The sequence below is a fragment of the Salmo salar genome, chromosome ssa23, assembly GCF_905237065.1.
Source record: "Salmo salar chromosome ssa23, Ssal_v3.1, whole genome shotgun sequence".
Lineage (NCBI taxonomy): Eukaryota > Metazoa > Chordata > Actinopteri > Salmoniformes > Salmonidae > Salmo > Salmo salar.
Window position 1 is genome coordinate 6365744 of NC_059464.1, and position 15003 is coordinate 6380746.

The 15003-nt window shown below is 42.0% G+C and overlaps 1 protein-coding gene across 1 annotated transcript; it reads left to right on the forward strand.

Moving 5' to 3' along the window:
- The first annotated feature begins 6072 nt into the window (after window positions 1-6072).
- LOC123729872 (uncharacterized) lies at window positions 6073-10700 on the forward strand. The gene is made up of 3 exons (XM_045706417.1): window positions 6073-7128; window positions 7526-7808; window positions 8340-10700. Exons 2-3 carry the CDS (start codon window positions 7599-7601, stop codon window positions 9171-9173), a joined length of 1044 nt encoding a protein of 347 aa, XP_045562373.1. The 5' UTR covers window positions 6073-7128; window positions 7526-7598; the 3' UTR covers window positions 9174-10700.
- Window positions 10701-15003: the final 4303 nt, after the last annotated feature.

Here is a 15003-nt window from a genome sequence, read left to right on the forward strand (position 1 = left end):
TCAGACTCCAGGAGGTCTTGTTCGCTCTCTGTTGACTGCAAAAGCCTGAAACACGTTCTAAAGACTGTTGACATCTAGTGGAAGCCTTAGGAAGTGCAAATTGAACCCGAAGTCACTGTATACTGAATAGGCCCAGTCTTGGAAAAACTACAATCCACTTCCTGGTTGGATTTTTTTCTCAGGTTTTTGCCTGCCATATGAGTTCTGTTATACTCACAGACACCATTCAAACAGTTTTAGAAACTTCAAACCCTGGAATGAGTAGGTGTGTCCAAACTTTTGAGGCCATCAAGATGTTTTCTCTAGAGAAATTGAGATGCTACAATGCAACAAATACATTGATCATCTCAGCAAGGTTTTACCTGTGGTTGGGGAGCTGGGTGGAAGTGCAACTAAAATGTACTTTAAATAACCATCTGCATTTTGAAAGTCTTTTTTTCTAGTTATTTTATTAACGAAAGCATAAAGATGTTGATGAAGAAATACTGTACCGCTGTTTTTAGTTAGAAATGTAACACTTCAGTACTTAATACTTAAGCATTGAACACATTGTAGGTAGGGGGATGTTCACTCCTACAGTAGCCGGGCTATAAAGAGTATTGTCCTGCTAATCGGGCTACAAGTGTTTGAAAACCTGTTTTCAAAATGGCACCAGCTGTCCATCACTACTGTAAATAAAAACACAGCATCTTGTTTACTTTCTTTATTGTAACGACATCAATTAATTTGTATCAACCTTTCCAATTATTTTTAGAGTTTGTGATTAATTTGATTAATATTATGGTGTTTATATTCCAAGAAAAACGAAAAACCCTCTGGGTTACCTTTAGGATGGAATGGAAAATATGGTGCTGTACAAAGTGACAGTTGGGTGTAGGCTATACAGTACTGGGCTATTTAGCTAAAGCATCCCCATGTTGTGCAGGCACACGGGAGACTGGGGTACAATTCCCCAACAGGGAGGAAGGAGTAGGCTGTCCTTGTAAATAAGAATTTGACTTGCCTAGTTAAATAAATGTTACACTAAGAGCATAACATTTGTACACCATAATTGTAGTCTAACCAATACCAAAACGGAGGTTCAGTGAAAATAAAATCTCATTGATTTATCAAGACCAGTCCCCATGCTTCTCTCAGAGCACTGCAAAACGGTGCTAAAATAGTTGTAGGCTATTGCTTCTAACTTCAATATGCTCTTTAAATAGGACCTAAACCACTTTTAACAGCACATTACTCAACACTAGTGAGACTCATGTCGCCTACGGTAGACCTACAGTATATCGAAAAATATGACGTGACTCTCCGCCAATAATTACATGTAGAGGATTCTAAATTAAAACCAAAAGCCGCCTCATGGGTCTCCCGGTGGCGGCCTGCACGTGTATCTGTAGCAACGCATTTTGCATTGCGATGCGGTGACTTAGACAGCTGCACCACTGGGGAGACCCCATCCACAAAGTATCAAAATACAGAGAGGTGTTGGTAAAGGTAAATTGTTCTGCTAATAGCCCGTAATGGATTATTATAATGTACATGGTGTCCAGGTCAGGATAACCAGAACATTTATTTATTAAAGGCTATCAGAAAGAATTTTGGTACTTATTTATTTTGACCCAAAGCCATGAATGGGTGAGTCACTCAGCTTTATGTAGGTGACTGTGCCATCAACTTGATAATATATAACGATATTTTGGAGAGTCACGACTTCCGCCGAAGTCGGCCCCTCTCCTTTTTCGGGCGGCGTTCGGCGGTCGACGTCACCGGCTTTCAAGCCATCGCCGCTCCATTCTTCAATTTTTCCATTGGTTTTGTCTTGTTCCATTCACACCTGGTTTGCATTCCCCAATCACACTAATTGTATTTATTCCTCTGTTCCCCCTCATGTCTTTGTGTGAAATTATTTTTGTGTTACGTGTTGTACGCACTAGGCTAAGGGTTTGTTGTTTTCCATGTGTTTTCACGAAGCGTATTTGTATTGCTACACATTTATGTTGTGACATTTGTGCGCGCTATACACTTTGCCTTGTTGGCTGGAGGAGGCTTTTGACGCAGCTGCGTCCATCTGTATATCTCTCCTGCCTTAATAAAGTGTGCACCTGTTCACAATTCTCTGCTCTCCTGCACCTGACTTCACCACCAGTACGCACACGCCTGACATGGAGGTTATTTCGTTTTCAAAAAAAAAAAATGAGCGATTGTAATCTGAATAAAGGCCAAAATAATATTTGTGAAGGCCAAAACATTTCTGTTTTTAGAGGGAGAGAAACACTGGGCCAATTGTTCGCCGCCCTATGGGACTCCCAATCACGGTCGGATGTGATAAATAAGTATTATTATTATTATTATTATTATTAACTTAGAACCTAACTTAAATACATTTGACGATAGAATTCTCCCCTACCCTCCATGTAGGCAAGTCTATTGTCCAGTTACCTGCTAGTCAGCTCCGTTATTAGTGCAATGCCCATGAAAGTGTCGCTCTGTGCTACCCAATGTGGGGAGGTGGGGGTCCACCCCCCTCCCTCCTCCTCTTCCTCCCTTCCCCATGGGATAGGTCTGTCTTCTGTGCGCGGCTTTGCGGCCCCGTACCCTCGTGCCTTGAACCTCGCGCGCTTTCAGTGGATACAGCTGGAGAACAGCAAGGCAATAACATTGTGCGCCACTCGGGAGACATGACCAATATGGCCTAAATATATTGTCCTACTAGTAACATGGTTAATAATATATCTGTGAAAATATCCAAGGGGCTTTTATATAATTCTACATTAATAATACTAATAATAATCGCTTTGTTTAAAAAATAACAATATTTTGGAGATTTCGTTTTCAGGTAACGTAAAATTAGCGAGGAAAAAAGCCATTCTTGAACATGGGGTGAGACATTGTTACTAATTTGTAAATAAAGCCAGTTATTTAGAATTAGAGAGAAACCAAAAACCTACAGTCAACTCCTGGGTCTCCCAGTCAAGGCCAGCACAGGTATGGAACCAGCATCTGTAGCAACACAGCTTGCACAGCTATGCAGTGTCTTAGACCGTTGCGCCACTTAGGCGCTGTACAACGTGACCGGTCGGGAGTGACATACAGTACTTCAGTAAGAGCAAAAAATCAAAAAAAGTGTAATAACAGTTTTAAGAAGTAATACTGAAGTCGGGCACAGTTATCAGTTTATATTTAGGTTTATGTTGCCCATTCATTGTCAGTTAGAGACACAGTAGGACCCAAAAGCATAATCAGTGCTCTAACTCCCCCTTGCACTGGTCTGGAGCAATGAAGTGGTGACGCTGGGTACCGTACTAAACTACACATGACCTCTAAGTACTGCAGCATAATTGGAAAACTGTCAGTGGAGCAACCACTGTAAGCCAAACGACACTGAGGCATTCCTAGCAGACAGAGGACGCCTTGGATGGCTACCTGAACACTACAGGTTCTGACAGGCTTTACCTGTTGAGGTCGAACGTCGACTAGACACGTGACAAGGTTCATTCGTCTACAACAACAACACATGCAAAACTACTACGCTAAACTTGCCACGGCTTTGAAAATATAATTCAGTGGTTCTGCGACTCGAAAACACGACAGCTCACTGGCTAACACTGTCAAACAAGCTCGGCATGAACACTCACAAGCTTACTATGATAGGCTTCGTTTAGCTTACTTTGGCTTACTCACTGAAACAGGAATGGAAGAGCTGTTACCATTCAAACAAATGTTTCGTCGAACATGTATCCCAACTTCATTACCTACTTGGGCCCTACGGCCCACTTTGGTTTGCCAATCTTAGAACTCAGAGAGTTTGCGAGCATGGCTTAAGACGCATCAAAAGTGCGCAGCACTGCGAACCCTGACATCTCAGGTTTGAAGTTTGGACAGGAGCACTCACTCCAATTAGAGGGTGCATTATCAGGTATTGGAGCGTTGAGAGATGACACCCAACAACTGTTTCTACCACGAAACCGCGATACCAATACCCACCGTGGTCGAAATTACTATAAAGTACGTCGCCAGCTACCGCTACCGCTACAATCAACCTGATCGCTACGTTCATACACCCAACCCACACAGTGTCAGAGCACAAGGGTAACAAAGGGTTCATTGACAATCAAAACATAGATTGATGTGCTCTAGACGTTCTAATACGTAATAAGTACTAAAGTGAGAAATCTGAGAAAAGGGAAAAAGTTAAATCACTATGACTAGGTGTGGAATTGCCAGACAATAGGTCCTCCAGAATTAACACCCTTAGCAAGGTTGTAAACATTCAAATTATCCCCGCTCTCACTCGAGACCCTATCCAGGGTATCACTTAGATTGCAACACGTGGAAGGGAATCTCCAAAACATTCTCCTGATGGTTAACACACATGCCACTAATAAATGGACCCCTCCATTCAGGAGGAACATTATTAGAAGTCATGAACCATGATCACACCGCGTACGACTGGTTCAGTGCTTCTAGAGTACTTCCGTCGTGATGTTAGCTCCTCTGTGGATAACATAGCTATGAAATAGACTCCTTCATACCTACCGCCACTACAATGGTGTAAGACACAGTGACTTGTAGTAAAATTACTACAGGTCCCCTTAACATATGTCTTGAGGTCGGCATCAATTGTTACTGACCTCCAGGCATTGACATGGAAATTATCTGATGACGTCAGACTCATTCTGAACAGGTTGCAGCTACCAAGATACTTGGTTTTCTTTCCCTTGGCATGTGCGCTTGTGTAAGCATAAACACACACGTACAACAGAACATTTAATGAGCAAAATACCAGCCTTAGGGTACATTTTCAACTTTACTGAGGCCTTTGACTCTACAGCTACAGTACTCACCAGTTTCTCCCCAGAGGTCCATAGGTCATCCCTTTAGACTGTCCGAAGCTAGTGCCATACAGCTGTAGACTTATCATGTAGTTATCAACTTAGGATAGTGTCCTAGAACAACACACCGCTAAGTAGGAACGCCCTAGATATGACATTAGACACAATGCCATTATAGTCATTTGCCAAGACCTTGGACATATATAGAATACAGTCCAATTAGATGATTAAGTTGTGGTAACTATATCTTTTTTAATGCTTTTATTAATTTTTGTTTCATTTTCTTTGACACTTAGGAAGTGATAGAGCCATTAACAAGTTTCCCATATGACCATCAGTTAGTGCCACAACACTGCTCATTTGGGAAAGAAATTGAATTATGTATTTTATGAGTGTGTGTACCTCTCTCTGGGGTAGGGGGCAGTATTTTGACATCTGGATGAAAAGCGTGCCCAAAGTAAACTGCCTGTTACTCAGGCCCAGAAGCTAGGCTATGCATATAATTGGTAGATTTATATAGAAAACACTCAAGTTTCTAAAACGGTTAAAATTATGTCTGTGAGTATAACAGAACTGATATGGCAGGTGAAACCCTGAGGACAAACCATCCCAAAAACAAAACATTCAGCTTACCACTATTTTCAATGGCTAGTTCTATAATTATATGCCCAAGTCCTCCCAAATTGCAGTTCCTAGGGCTTCCACTAGATGTCAGTCTTTAGAAAGCGTTTCAGGCTGGTTTTTGGAGAAATAGCTCAAATTGTAGTTTTTCTAGGTGGCTCCCATTTTGGCTGTAGTGTTTCCAAGTGCATGGAGGAAAGCACATTCTTTCTTATTTATCTCCGGTAATGAACATACTATTCTCCGTCTTAAATGTTATCGTTTATTTGCGTAGTAGGATACCTAAGGTTTGATTATAAACGTTGTTTGACTTGTTTGGAAAAGTTTATTAGTAACGTTTGGGATTCATTTGTATGCATTTTGATGGAGGGAAACTGAGTGGATTATTGACTGAAGCGCGCCAGCTAAACTGAGTTTTTATGGATATAAAGAAGGACATTATCGAACAAAGGACCATCTGTGATGTAACTGGGACCTTTTGGAGTGCCAACAGAAGAAGATCAAAGGTAAGGCATTTTTTTATATCACTATTTCTGACTTTTGTGTTGCACCTGCCTGGTTGAAATATGATTTTTCATGTGTTTGTATATGGGGTGCTGTCCTCATAATCGTATGGTTTGCTTTCACCGTAAAGCCTTTTTGAAATCTGACATGGTGGCTGGATTAACAAGAAGTTAAGCTTTATTTTGATGTATAACACATATTTTCAAGAATGTTAAATATTTGAATTTAGTATCTGCAATTTCACTGGATGTTGGCCAGGTGGGACGCTACAGTCCCACGTACCCGTAAGAAGTTATTACCGTTTTTCTTCATTGGTTTGGCTCATTTCTTGAAACAGAAATTACATTCTCAAAACTACATGGACAAACCTCCAAACCACTTGGCAATTGTTCACAACAGAATTGAATTTCTCATTCATTTTGTCAAATTGCAAATGTCTAAGTACATGTCTCAATGTCTCAGTACATCTTTGCAAATGATTAAGTACATGTAGCCTACATTTAGCACAATTTCCAAGTGAATAGATCTTATCGATCTAAACTGATTGTTGATTCTCAGTCTAATGGTTGTTCGCTCCAAAACGTGTCAGCGTCATTTCATTGTTTAAGTCATCACATGCACAATAGTCTGTTCAATTGTCAAAATTAGTCAAGAACATAATACCATGAATACCATATATGAATCCCTTGGAACATTTGATAAATTTATTACAGCAATTGACAGTCAGGTGAAACTTGACTAACGAAGGAGGAGTTTCACACATCTCAGATGACCAATCAAACAGTATGTTTAGTTACCTGACAGGTGCTGTCCATGACTGTGAATGCTGCCAAACATGTATGTAAAGAGCTTGACCATGCAGGACCAGTACAATTTCTGAACATGGAGGCACCTGGCCAAGTAAATGAACAAGGGCAACTGCCTGCTCGAGGAAGAGGAAGAGGAAGAAGAAGAAGAGGAGGAGGAGGAGGAGTAGTAAGGGTGCGTGGTGGTGGAATAGGGGAAGAGGCCGAGGAGCACGAAGACACCATGCTGTCCCGGATGAAATTCGGGCCACAATTATAGACCATGTCATCAACCATGGCCTCACAATGGCGGAGGCAGGTCGCCGAGTGCAGCCTAATGTGCCTCGCTCAACAGTCTCCTCCATCATCCAAACCTTTCGCAGGGAAAACAGGTATGTAGTCAGTCAATGATGGAATTATATGTTGTAGAGGATAGGACACTGTGCATAGAGCAAGAAATATATTTATTTACACATTTACCTATTCATTTAGTGTGTGTGTGTGTGTGTGTGATAGGCCTACAGTAATATCTTACCTCAATGGGATGTTATGATACTAAAAATGACAAGAAAGACATTGGAGAAAATAAACTATGGAATAGTGTATTTTCTACAGTATTGATGATACAGTTTACAGTAGTATTCCAGTCACTGTGCAGTGATGCATTAGAATTGTGGTAAAGTTACTGTAAGTAAAACAACAATACAATTACATAGGTAACTCATTCTGTAAGGAATACATAAGGTATACATTACGAATGGAGTGTTGTCCTTTGACTTCTATATCTAGGATTGGATGACAACCTTGCACGGGTGGCAGAGGAAAACTTCTCAATGAACAACAAGAACAAGAGATCTGTAACATGGTGATGGCAAATAATGCCATCACATTGAGACAGATCCGCGCTGCAATCCTACAAGACAATGCCATATTCCAAAATGTCAACTCTATAAGCAACTCCACAATAGACCGGATATTGAAGAAGCATCAGATGACAATGAAGCAAATTTACAGGGTACCATTTGAGAGGAACTCTGATAGAGTGAAAGAGCTGCGGTACCAGTATGTACATGTAAGTCAGTTACTGGTTGTCCATCATTATAACCTTTTTACAATTAAGCAGTGGTTCCCAAACTTTTTTGGCTTCAGTACCCACTTTACCTGATTTGTGTATCCAGGTAATCCAGGTATGGAAGTATTTGATTTATCTGACTTCAACATTTCGCCTAAAAACTGCAGCTTACTGTATGATGCAATTATCATTATAATCCTTATTTTGAAGAATATAACATACAATAAGAAAAGGGGTCAAAGAGCTGCAATTAGTGCCTCCCATGTAAATCTATCTAATACTGTGGGTTTTACTGTAACATTTCAGTAAGTCTAGTCATTGATGATTTCCCCCTCCCCTTTCTGTCAAATACCCCCTGTAGTACCTCTGCATAGGGGTACATGTACCCCAGGTTTGGAACCACTGGAGTAGTGGCCAGTAGTATATTGAACTTGTGGAGAACATAGAACATTCCTATGTAATTGTCTGTAACTGTAGTGTATGACTCTTCTGTATGACTGATTTGATGTTTTCTTTTTTACGCTATTGTAGAGAATAATGGCATTGGAAGGAAACGAGACCCATCACATCCTCGTGTTTGTGGATGAAGCTGGCTTCAACCTGGCCAAGGGCCGAAGACGTGGCCGTAATATTGTTGGCCACCGGGCCACGGCGGATGTCCCAGGCCAGCGAGGGGGCAATATAACTATGTGTGCTGCCATATCTGAGAATGGTGTGGCCACTCACATCCCCAGTCTTGGCCCATACAATACACAGAAGCTCCTCATCTTCTTGGACCGCCTTCATTTTGATTTGATCCCTGAAAATGAGAGAGGTCTCGTAGGACCTCACCTACCACAATATGTCATTGTATGGGACAATGTGAATTTCCACCGTGGCCCGCTCATCAGGGCCTGGTTCACTACTCATCCAAGGATGGTCATGGTGTTCCTTACTCTCCTTTCCTCAATCCTATTGAGGAGTATTTCTCCGCTTGGAGGTGGAGAGTGTATGAGCATCGGGCTCAAGATCAGAGGTCCCTGCTCCATGCATTGGACGCTGCATGTGAGGATATTACAGGAGATCAGTGTAGGGGATGGTTGCGACATGCACGCCGTTTCTTCCCTCGTTGCATCGCAAGGGAGAATATACGCTGTGATGTGGACGAGAATCTGTGGCCAGACAGACAGCAGCGTGTGGATGGCCAGGAGGGTGAGGATGGTGGTCAGGAGAGGGAGGGTGGGGACAGCGACCAGTGAAGAACTGTTAGTTGTGAAACTCCAGCTTTATTTACAGCACTATAGGCTGCATATAATTTTCATTGTTTTTTGTTTGTGTGTTTATATTACAGTATATTATGCTGTATACATTTTCTTTTTACTCTGATGTATGGAAGTTACTTTGTGTGTGAATGATAATGGTTACAATTTCCTTGGCAGTATGAGTGCAATGTGTGATGTCAAACCTTGGAGGCTACTCTTACCCTAAAATCCTATTTCTTTTTTTCAGTTTTATACACAATTGTATTCTGTTAGCTGGACAAAAAACAGTACAGTAACCATTGTCAATGAATGACTGGGCTAAGATTGAAAGGTGGACATGAGGGATATTTCAATGGTCCTCTGCCATAGTGACAAAACATCTAAACATTTTGACTTGCAGTGCTTACACAATGCCAAAGGGACTAAGCATTTTGGGGGCACTGACTGTTTAAATGAGAAGGAAATTTAGTTTTGGTTAAAGCACCAAGAGTGTTGAGAACGTCCGGTCTGTTTCAAGAAATGAGCCAAAGCAATTGAGAAGGATCTTTGCCATTTTCGTGGCACTGACTCTTTATATGGGAAAGGAATTTAGTTTTGAAGCATGAGTGAACAGTTTTAGGAGAGATATGAGCTTTTGCAAGTGAGCTATAGTGTTGTGCTGAACTGTAAGACTGTTTTGCCAAATGATCTTAGAGTTTTGAGAATGTAATTTCTGTTTCAAGAAATGAGCCAAACCAATGGAGAAAAACTGTAACATCTGCCTCAGTTACTGCCTAGATCTACCAGCCTGGACAACCGGATGACTGGTCCGGAACGGCAATTCCCAACCAGGATATCCCCTGGCCATTCTTGTGGTGGTCGGCAGCTTTCAGAAAGCCTACCAGGGTAAACCACCAGAGAGGGACTGCAACGATGATCCACAACCAGGACATCCCGTGGTCATTTTTATGTTGGGTTGCAACTTGCAGAATCATTCCAAGGTTGAACCCACCAGAGAGGGACTGTCATGACTCTCTCACCTTGGTGAGGATCAAAAGAACCCATCAGCTAGGCAAATGTTTGAGGATTGGCCTGTTTTATGACTTAAATACCTTGCAGAAACTCTTCCTTTGGCTTCGGCAGGATTGGAAGGCTGAAAATCCTTTGTTACACAGAGAGACTTTGCCACCAAAAAACTGGGAAAGACGACCAAAGGGAAGGTCAGATCCCTCTGAACACTGTGTCGTACATCTGAAGTATCTAACGAACACTCCAGAACAAAAGAAGCCTACAATTAAGGACATTATGACCTCTGGTGGACAACCAGAGACTTACATCGAACCACTTCCCATAGAACCATCGAGTTCAACAGAGAGATGACAAAGACATCTACGCATAAATGTATACATTGCATTTATTTTCCGAATGAGCGGTTGTTCATGTGCAAAGTATTCATATTCCCATGAGTATAGCTTCCAAATGTATGTACGATAAGTTGACTCTCTTTGTCTCTCCTTCTCCTTACATACCCCTCCCCCTTACATTGCGTAACCCAACGGTCAAGCTTTTGTTAGTCCACTGTTTTCATTGTATTATGCATGTAATCAATAACATGTGCTGTGTGTTTACGTATTCTGTGTGATGATTTAGTTAGTTAGTAAATAAATAATTAAGCCAATTTGTGTATTGCTGATTGATCTCTTAGGTTAGAGTTCGTGGAGATATTCAAGAATTGTGCAATGTTCAGAAAAAGACTGAGGTAATAATTGACTTATTGACGTAAACTCTAAATTTATATAAATATCTCTTAAGTCGGGAGATAGTAACTCGTTAAAGAGCTTTTCCTGTGGTGCCCCAAATTCCTAATGAGTTAATTGTTCTGGTTAATTTAATTGAATATCTATTAAATGTAGTAGGTAATTATTCGATAAATAGCAATCATCACATTAATGATAGTCGCGTAATGACAAAGAGGAAGGAAAGGAGCACGCCAAGCTTGGCTGAAAAGGCTACACGGCCTCCTCTTCGTAGTATCCAATTGCTGGAAAATAAACTTTGTATACTCAGAGCAAGGTTTCAATCGCAGAGAGACATCAGGAAATTCTGTGTCTTTATTTTTACTGAGACATGGCTTACGGACAATACACTCGACTCTGCTATTCAACCAGACGGCTTCTCCATATTCCGAATGGCTCGAACGTCCGCTTCTGGTAAGAGTCGGGGAAGGGGTATGTTTCCTCATAAACAATTCCTGATACCGAAGTTGAAAACATTGCGAGCTCCTGTTTAATCGACCTGGATTTTCTGATGCTAAAATGCCAACCCCACTATATGCCGATGGAATTCACATGTGTTATCACAGCTGTGTACATACCTCCACAAGCAAACACAAAGGCGGCACTCCGTGAACTGTACAAGATCATTAGCCAGCAAGAATCCTCTCACCCAGAAGCAGTCTTTGTGGCGGGTGACTTTAATTTAGACTGTCTAAAAAATTTAAATAAATATCACCAACATGTATCATACACCACAAGAGCATCCGGCGTGCTTGACTATGTATACACAACATTCATGATGCATACAATGCCCCTACGTCGGCCAATCGGATCACGTCCCTTTGTTCCTACTCCCCGCCTACATACAGCAACTCAAGAGGGAGCCACCAACACAGAGAATAGTGCAGTGCTGGACAGAGGATGCTGCAGGATGGTTTTGAGAATACTGATTGGAATATCTTCAAAGATTCACCCTCCCAGGACTCATCCAGCAACATTTAGGAATATACATTGTCAGTCACAGGCTTCATTAGGAAATGTGTTTATGATGTTGTACTCACAATAACAATCTGGACATACCCCAACCAAAAACTCTGGTTGAATGGAGATATCTGTACAATGCTGAGAGCCCGTACTACAGCATTCAATGTCAGCAGAACGAACCCTGATGGCTCGGTGGCGCGCAACACGTACAAGTCAAGCAGGTACGAGCTCCGCAAATTCATTAGGGATGCAAAAAGACAATACAGACTCAAACTTGAAGTGATGTTCGACAACTCAGACTCGCATCGCAGTGAATACAGACTATCACAGACTACAAAGGCAAATCCAGCTGTGCGGTGCCCATCGAAGCCTCCCTCCCAGAGGAGCTTAGTACATTGTATGCTCGCTTTAAGGCAGACAATACCGAGCCATCAAGGAAGACTCCTGCTGCTACGATGCTGACGTGAGGAAAATTTGCCTACCACTCCAACAGATCCACAGAAGATGCCATGTCCATCGCTATTCACACAGCTGTAACAAAAGGAATACCTGCTGTTCATTGTCTACAGTTTAGCATGCAACACTATTGTTCCCTCCAAACTCGACAGCAAGCTCAGAGCCCTGCGTCTGGATACCACCCTCTGCAACTGGATCCTAGACTTGTTGATGGGCAGACAACAGGCAACAACACCTCCACCACACTGACTCTTAACACAGGGTCCCTTCAGGGGGGTGTCCTCAGTCCTCTGCTGTGCTCCCTGTTCACCCATGACCGCGTGGCTTAGCACGACACCAACTCCATCACCAAGGTTGCTGACGACACCACAGTTGTAGGCCTGATAACCAACAGTCAGCCTATAGGGAGGAGGTACTGTAAGTGAACTTGCAATGTGGTGTCATGACAATAACTTCTCCCTCAACGTCAGCAAAACAAAGGAGGTGATTGTTGACTTCGGGAAGCAAAGGAGGGAGCATGCTCAGATACACATCAACGGGATTGCAGTAAAGAGTCACCGAGGACTTGTCATGGACCAACAACACCATCACACTTGTCAAGAGAGCGCAACAGTGTCTACTTTCTAAGCCGGCTGAAGAAATTCAGCATCTCACGCCGGGTCCTCTCCAAATACTCTGGCTGCAGCATTGAGAGTGTCCTCACCGGTTGTATCATGGCCTGGTACAGGAATTGCTCCATCCACTCCCTCCAGCGTGGTGAAGACAGCCCAGTACATCACTGGGACCATGCTCCCACCCATCCAGGACATCTACTCGAAAAGGTGCCTGAGAAAGGTGTGCAGCATCATCAAAGACCTCACATACTCCAGCCACGAGCTGTTCTCTCCCTTACTGTCGGGCAGACAGTATCGGAGCATGAGGTCTGATAGAAACTATATCTATAAGCCATCAGACTGCTGAACACATGAACTGGACTGACAACCTGCTCTGATTCTCGGTACTTTAGCACACATGCACTCCAGTGGTGGTCGGTGCCATTTAAGATGAGGTAGGACGATTAGATTTTTTATGAGCATGGCTTTATTTCTTTTACAGCATATTTGATAACTGTCTGTTACGAATCCCTTTGGCCCTGCAGTCTAAGGGGGATGGAAACGAGACCCGTAACATAACTCATGCAAATTATAACAGTGAAAAGGGAACAGTGAGAACAAAAACCACAGACAACTTAAATCTACCGTCAAAGACTATAGGTTTATTTTAAAACACACGGTAAAGGGGGGCGGGAAGAGGGGCTGAGCTGGACACAAGGAAAGAAACAATAATCCAAAAACACCCCTAAACTAGACTAGCCTACTTCAATAACCGCTAGCTATCTAACCAATAAAATACAGTGGGTGGTCCACCCAGTTCTAACTAGGGTACTTAGACAAAGTATTCCTACAGGTAGTGTATGCCCATGGTGACTTGTCTTGGTACCCCCTTTTGTGTGTGAGTGAGTGATTTTTTTTTTTAAACCAAGGGGATGTGATAGGGTATTGGAAAAGGAGCAGGTGTCTTCTGATTGGGGAATGATGATTGTCACTTGTGAGGGGAGAAGGAGAGAAAAGAAATACACACTCAGGATAACTGTATCCGTAACACTGTCATTCATATTCCATTCACCCAGCTCAATGTAACATCGATAGGTTTAGGTTTCTACATGATACTCAAAGTTTTCCTGTAGCTTATGCTTTCTGTAGTACATTCATTCTCTGATCCTTTGATTGGGTGGACAACAAGTCAGTTCATGTTGCAAGAGCTCTGATAGGTTGGAGGACGTCCTCCAGAAGTTGGTATAATTAATGTGTACATCTATGGAAGGGGATGAGAACCATGAGCCTCCTAGGTTTTGTTTTGAAGTCAATGTACACAGAGGAGGATGGAAACTGGCTGTCTTCCGGCTACACCATGTGCTACACCAGAGAGTTCTGTTGAGGCTACTACTCATTGCAAAACAGCGTGTTTTAATTAATTATTTGGTGACATGAATATAGTTAGTAATGTTTGACTATTTTTATGAAATTCACTGAGGAGGATGGTCTTCCCCTTCCTCCTCGGAGGAGCGTCCACTGATGCACTCACTCATGCAAACACCCACACAGACATACACACACACACATCACAACTTCTGTCCTCCCTTCCCCATACACATGTCAATATTGGACTATAAAGTGTGCCTTCCTGTATTACACTTATGCTAAAAAATATATTATATTCTATTGACATTTACTTTGTTTGTATTCTTATTTTTTATTATTTCTTATTGTTGTTGCATTTTCGAGAAGGATCCTGCAAGTAAGCATTTCGTTGGAAGATGTATACCATGCATATCCTGTACATACGATTAATACAACTTGAAGTGTTTGTCCTCAGGCCTGGAGGGAAGCCAAAGTAATTCCGCTACCCAAGAATGGAAAAGCAGCCTTTACTGGTTCTAACAGCCGACCTATCAGCTTGCAGCCAGCTCTTAGCAAACTGTTGGAAAACAATTTGGTTGGCCAAATACAATTCTATTTCTCTGTAAACAAATTAACAGATTTTCAGTATGCTTATAGAGAAGGTCACTCGGCATGTACTGCACTGACACAAATTAATGGTGATTGGTTGAAAGTCATTGATAATAAGAAGAATGTGGGAGCTGTACTGTTAGATTTCAGTGCAGCCTTTGAAATTATTGACCATCACCTGTTGTTCAAAAACTTTTGCGTTATGGCTTTT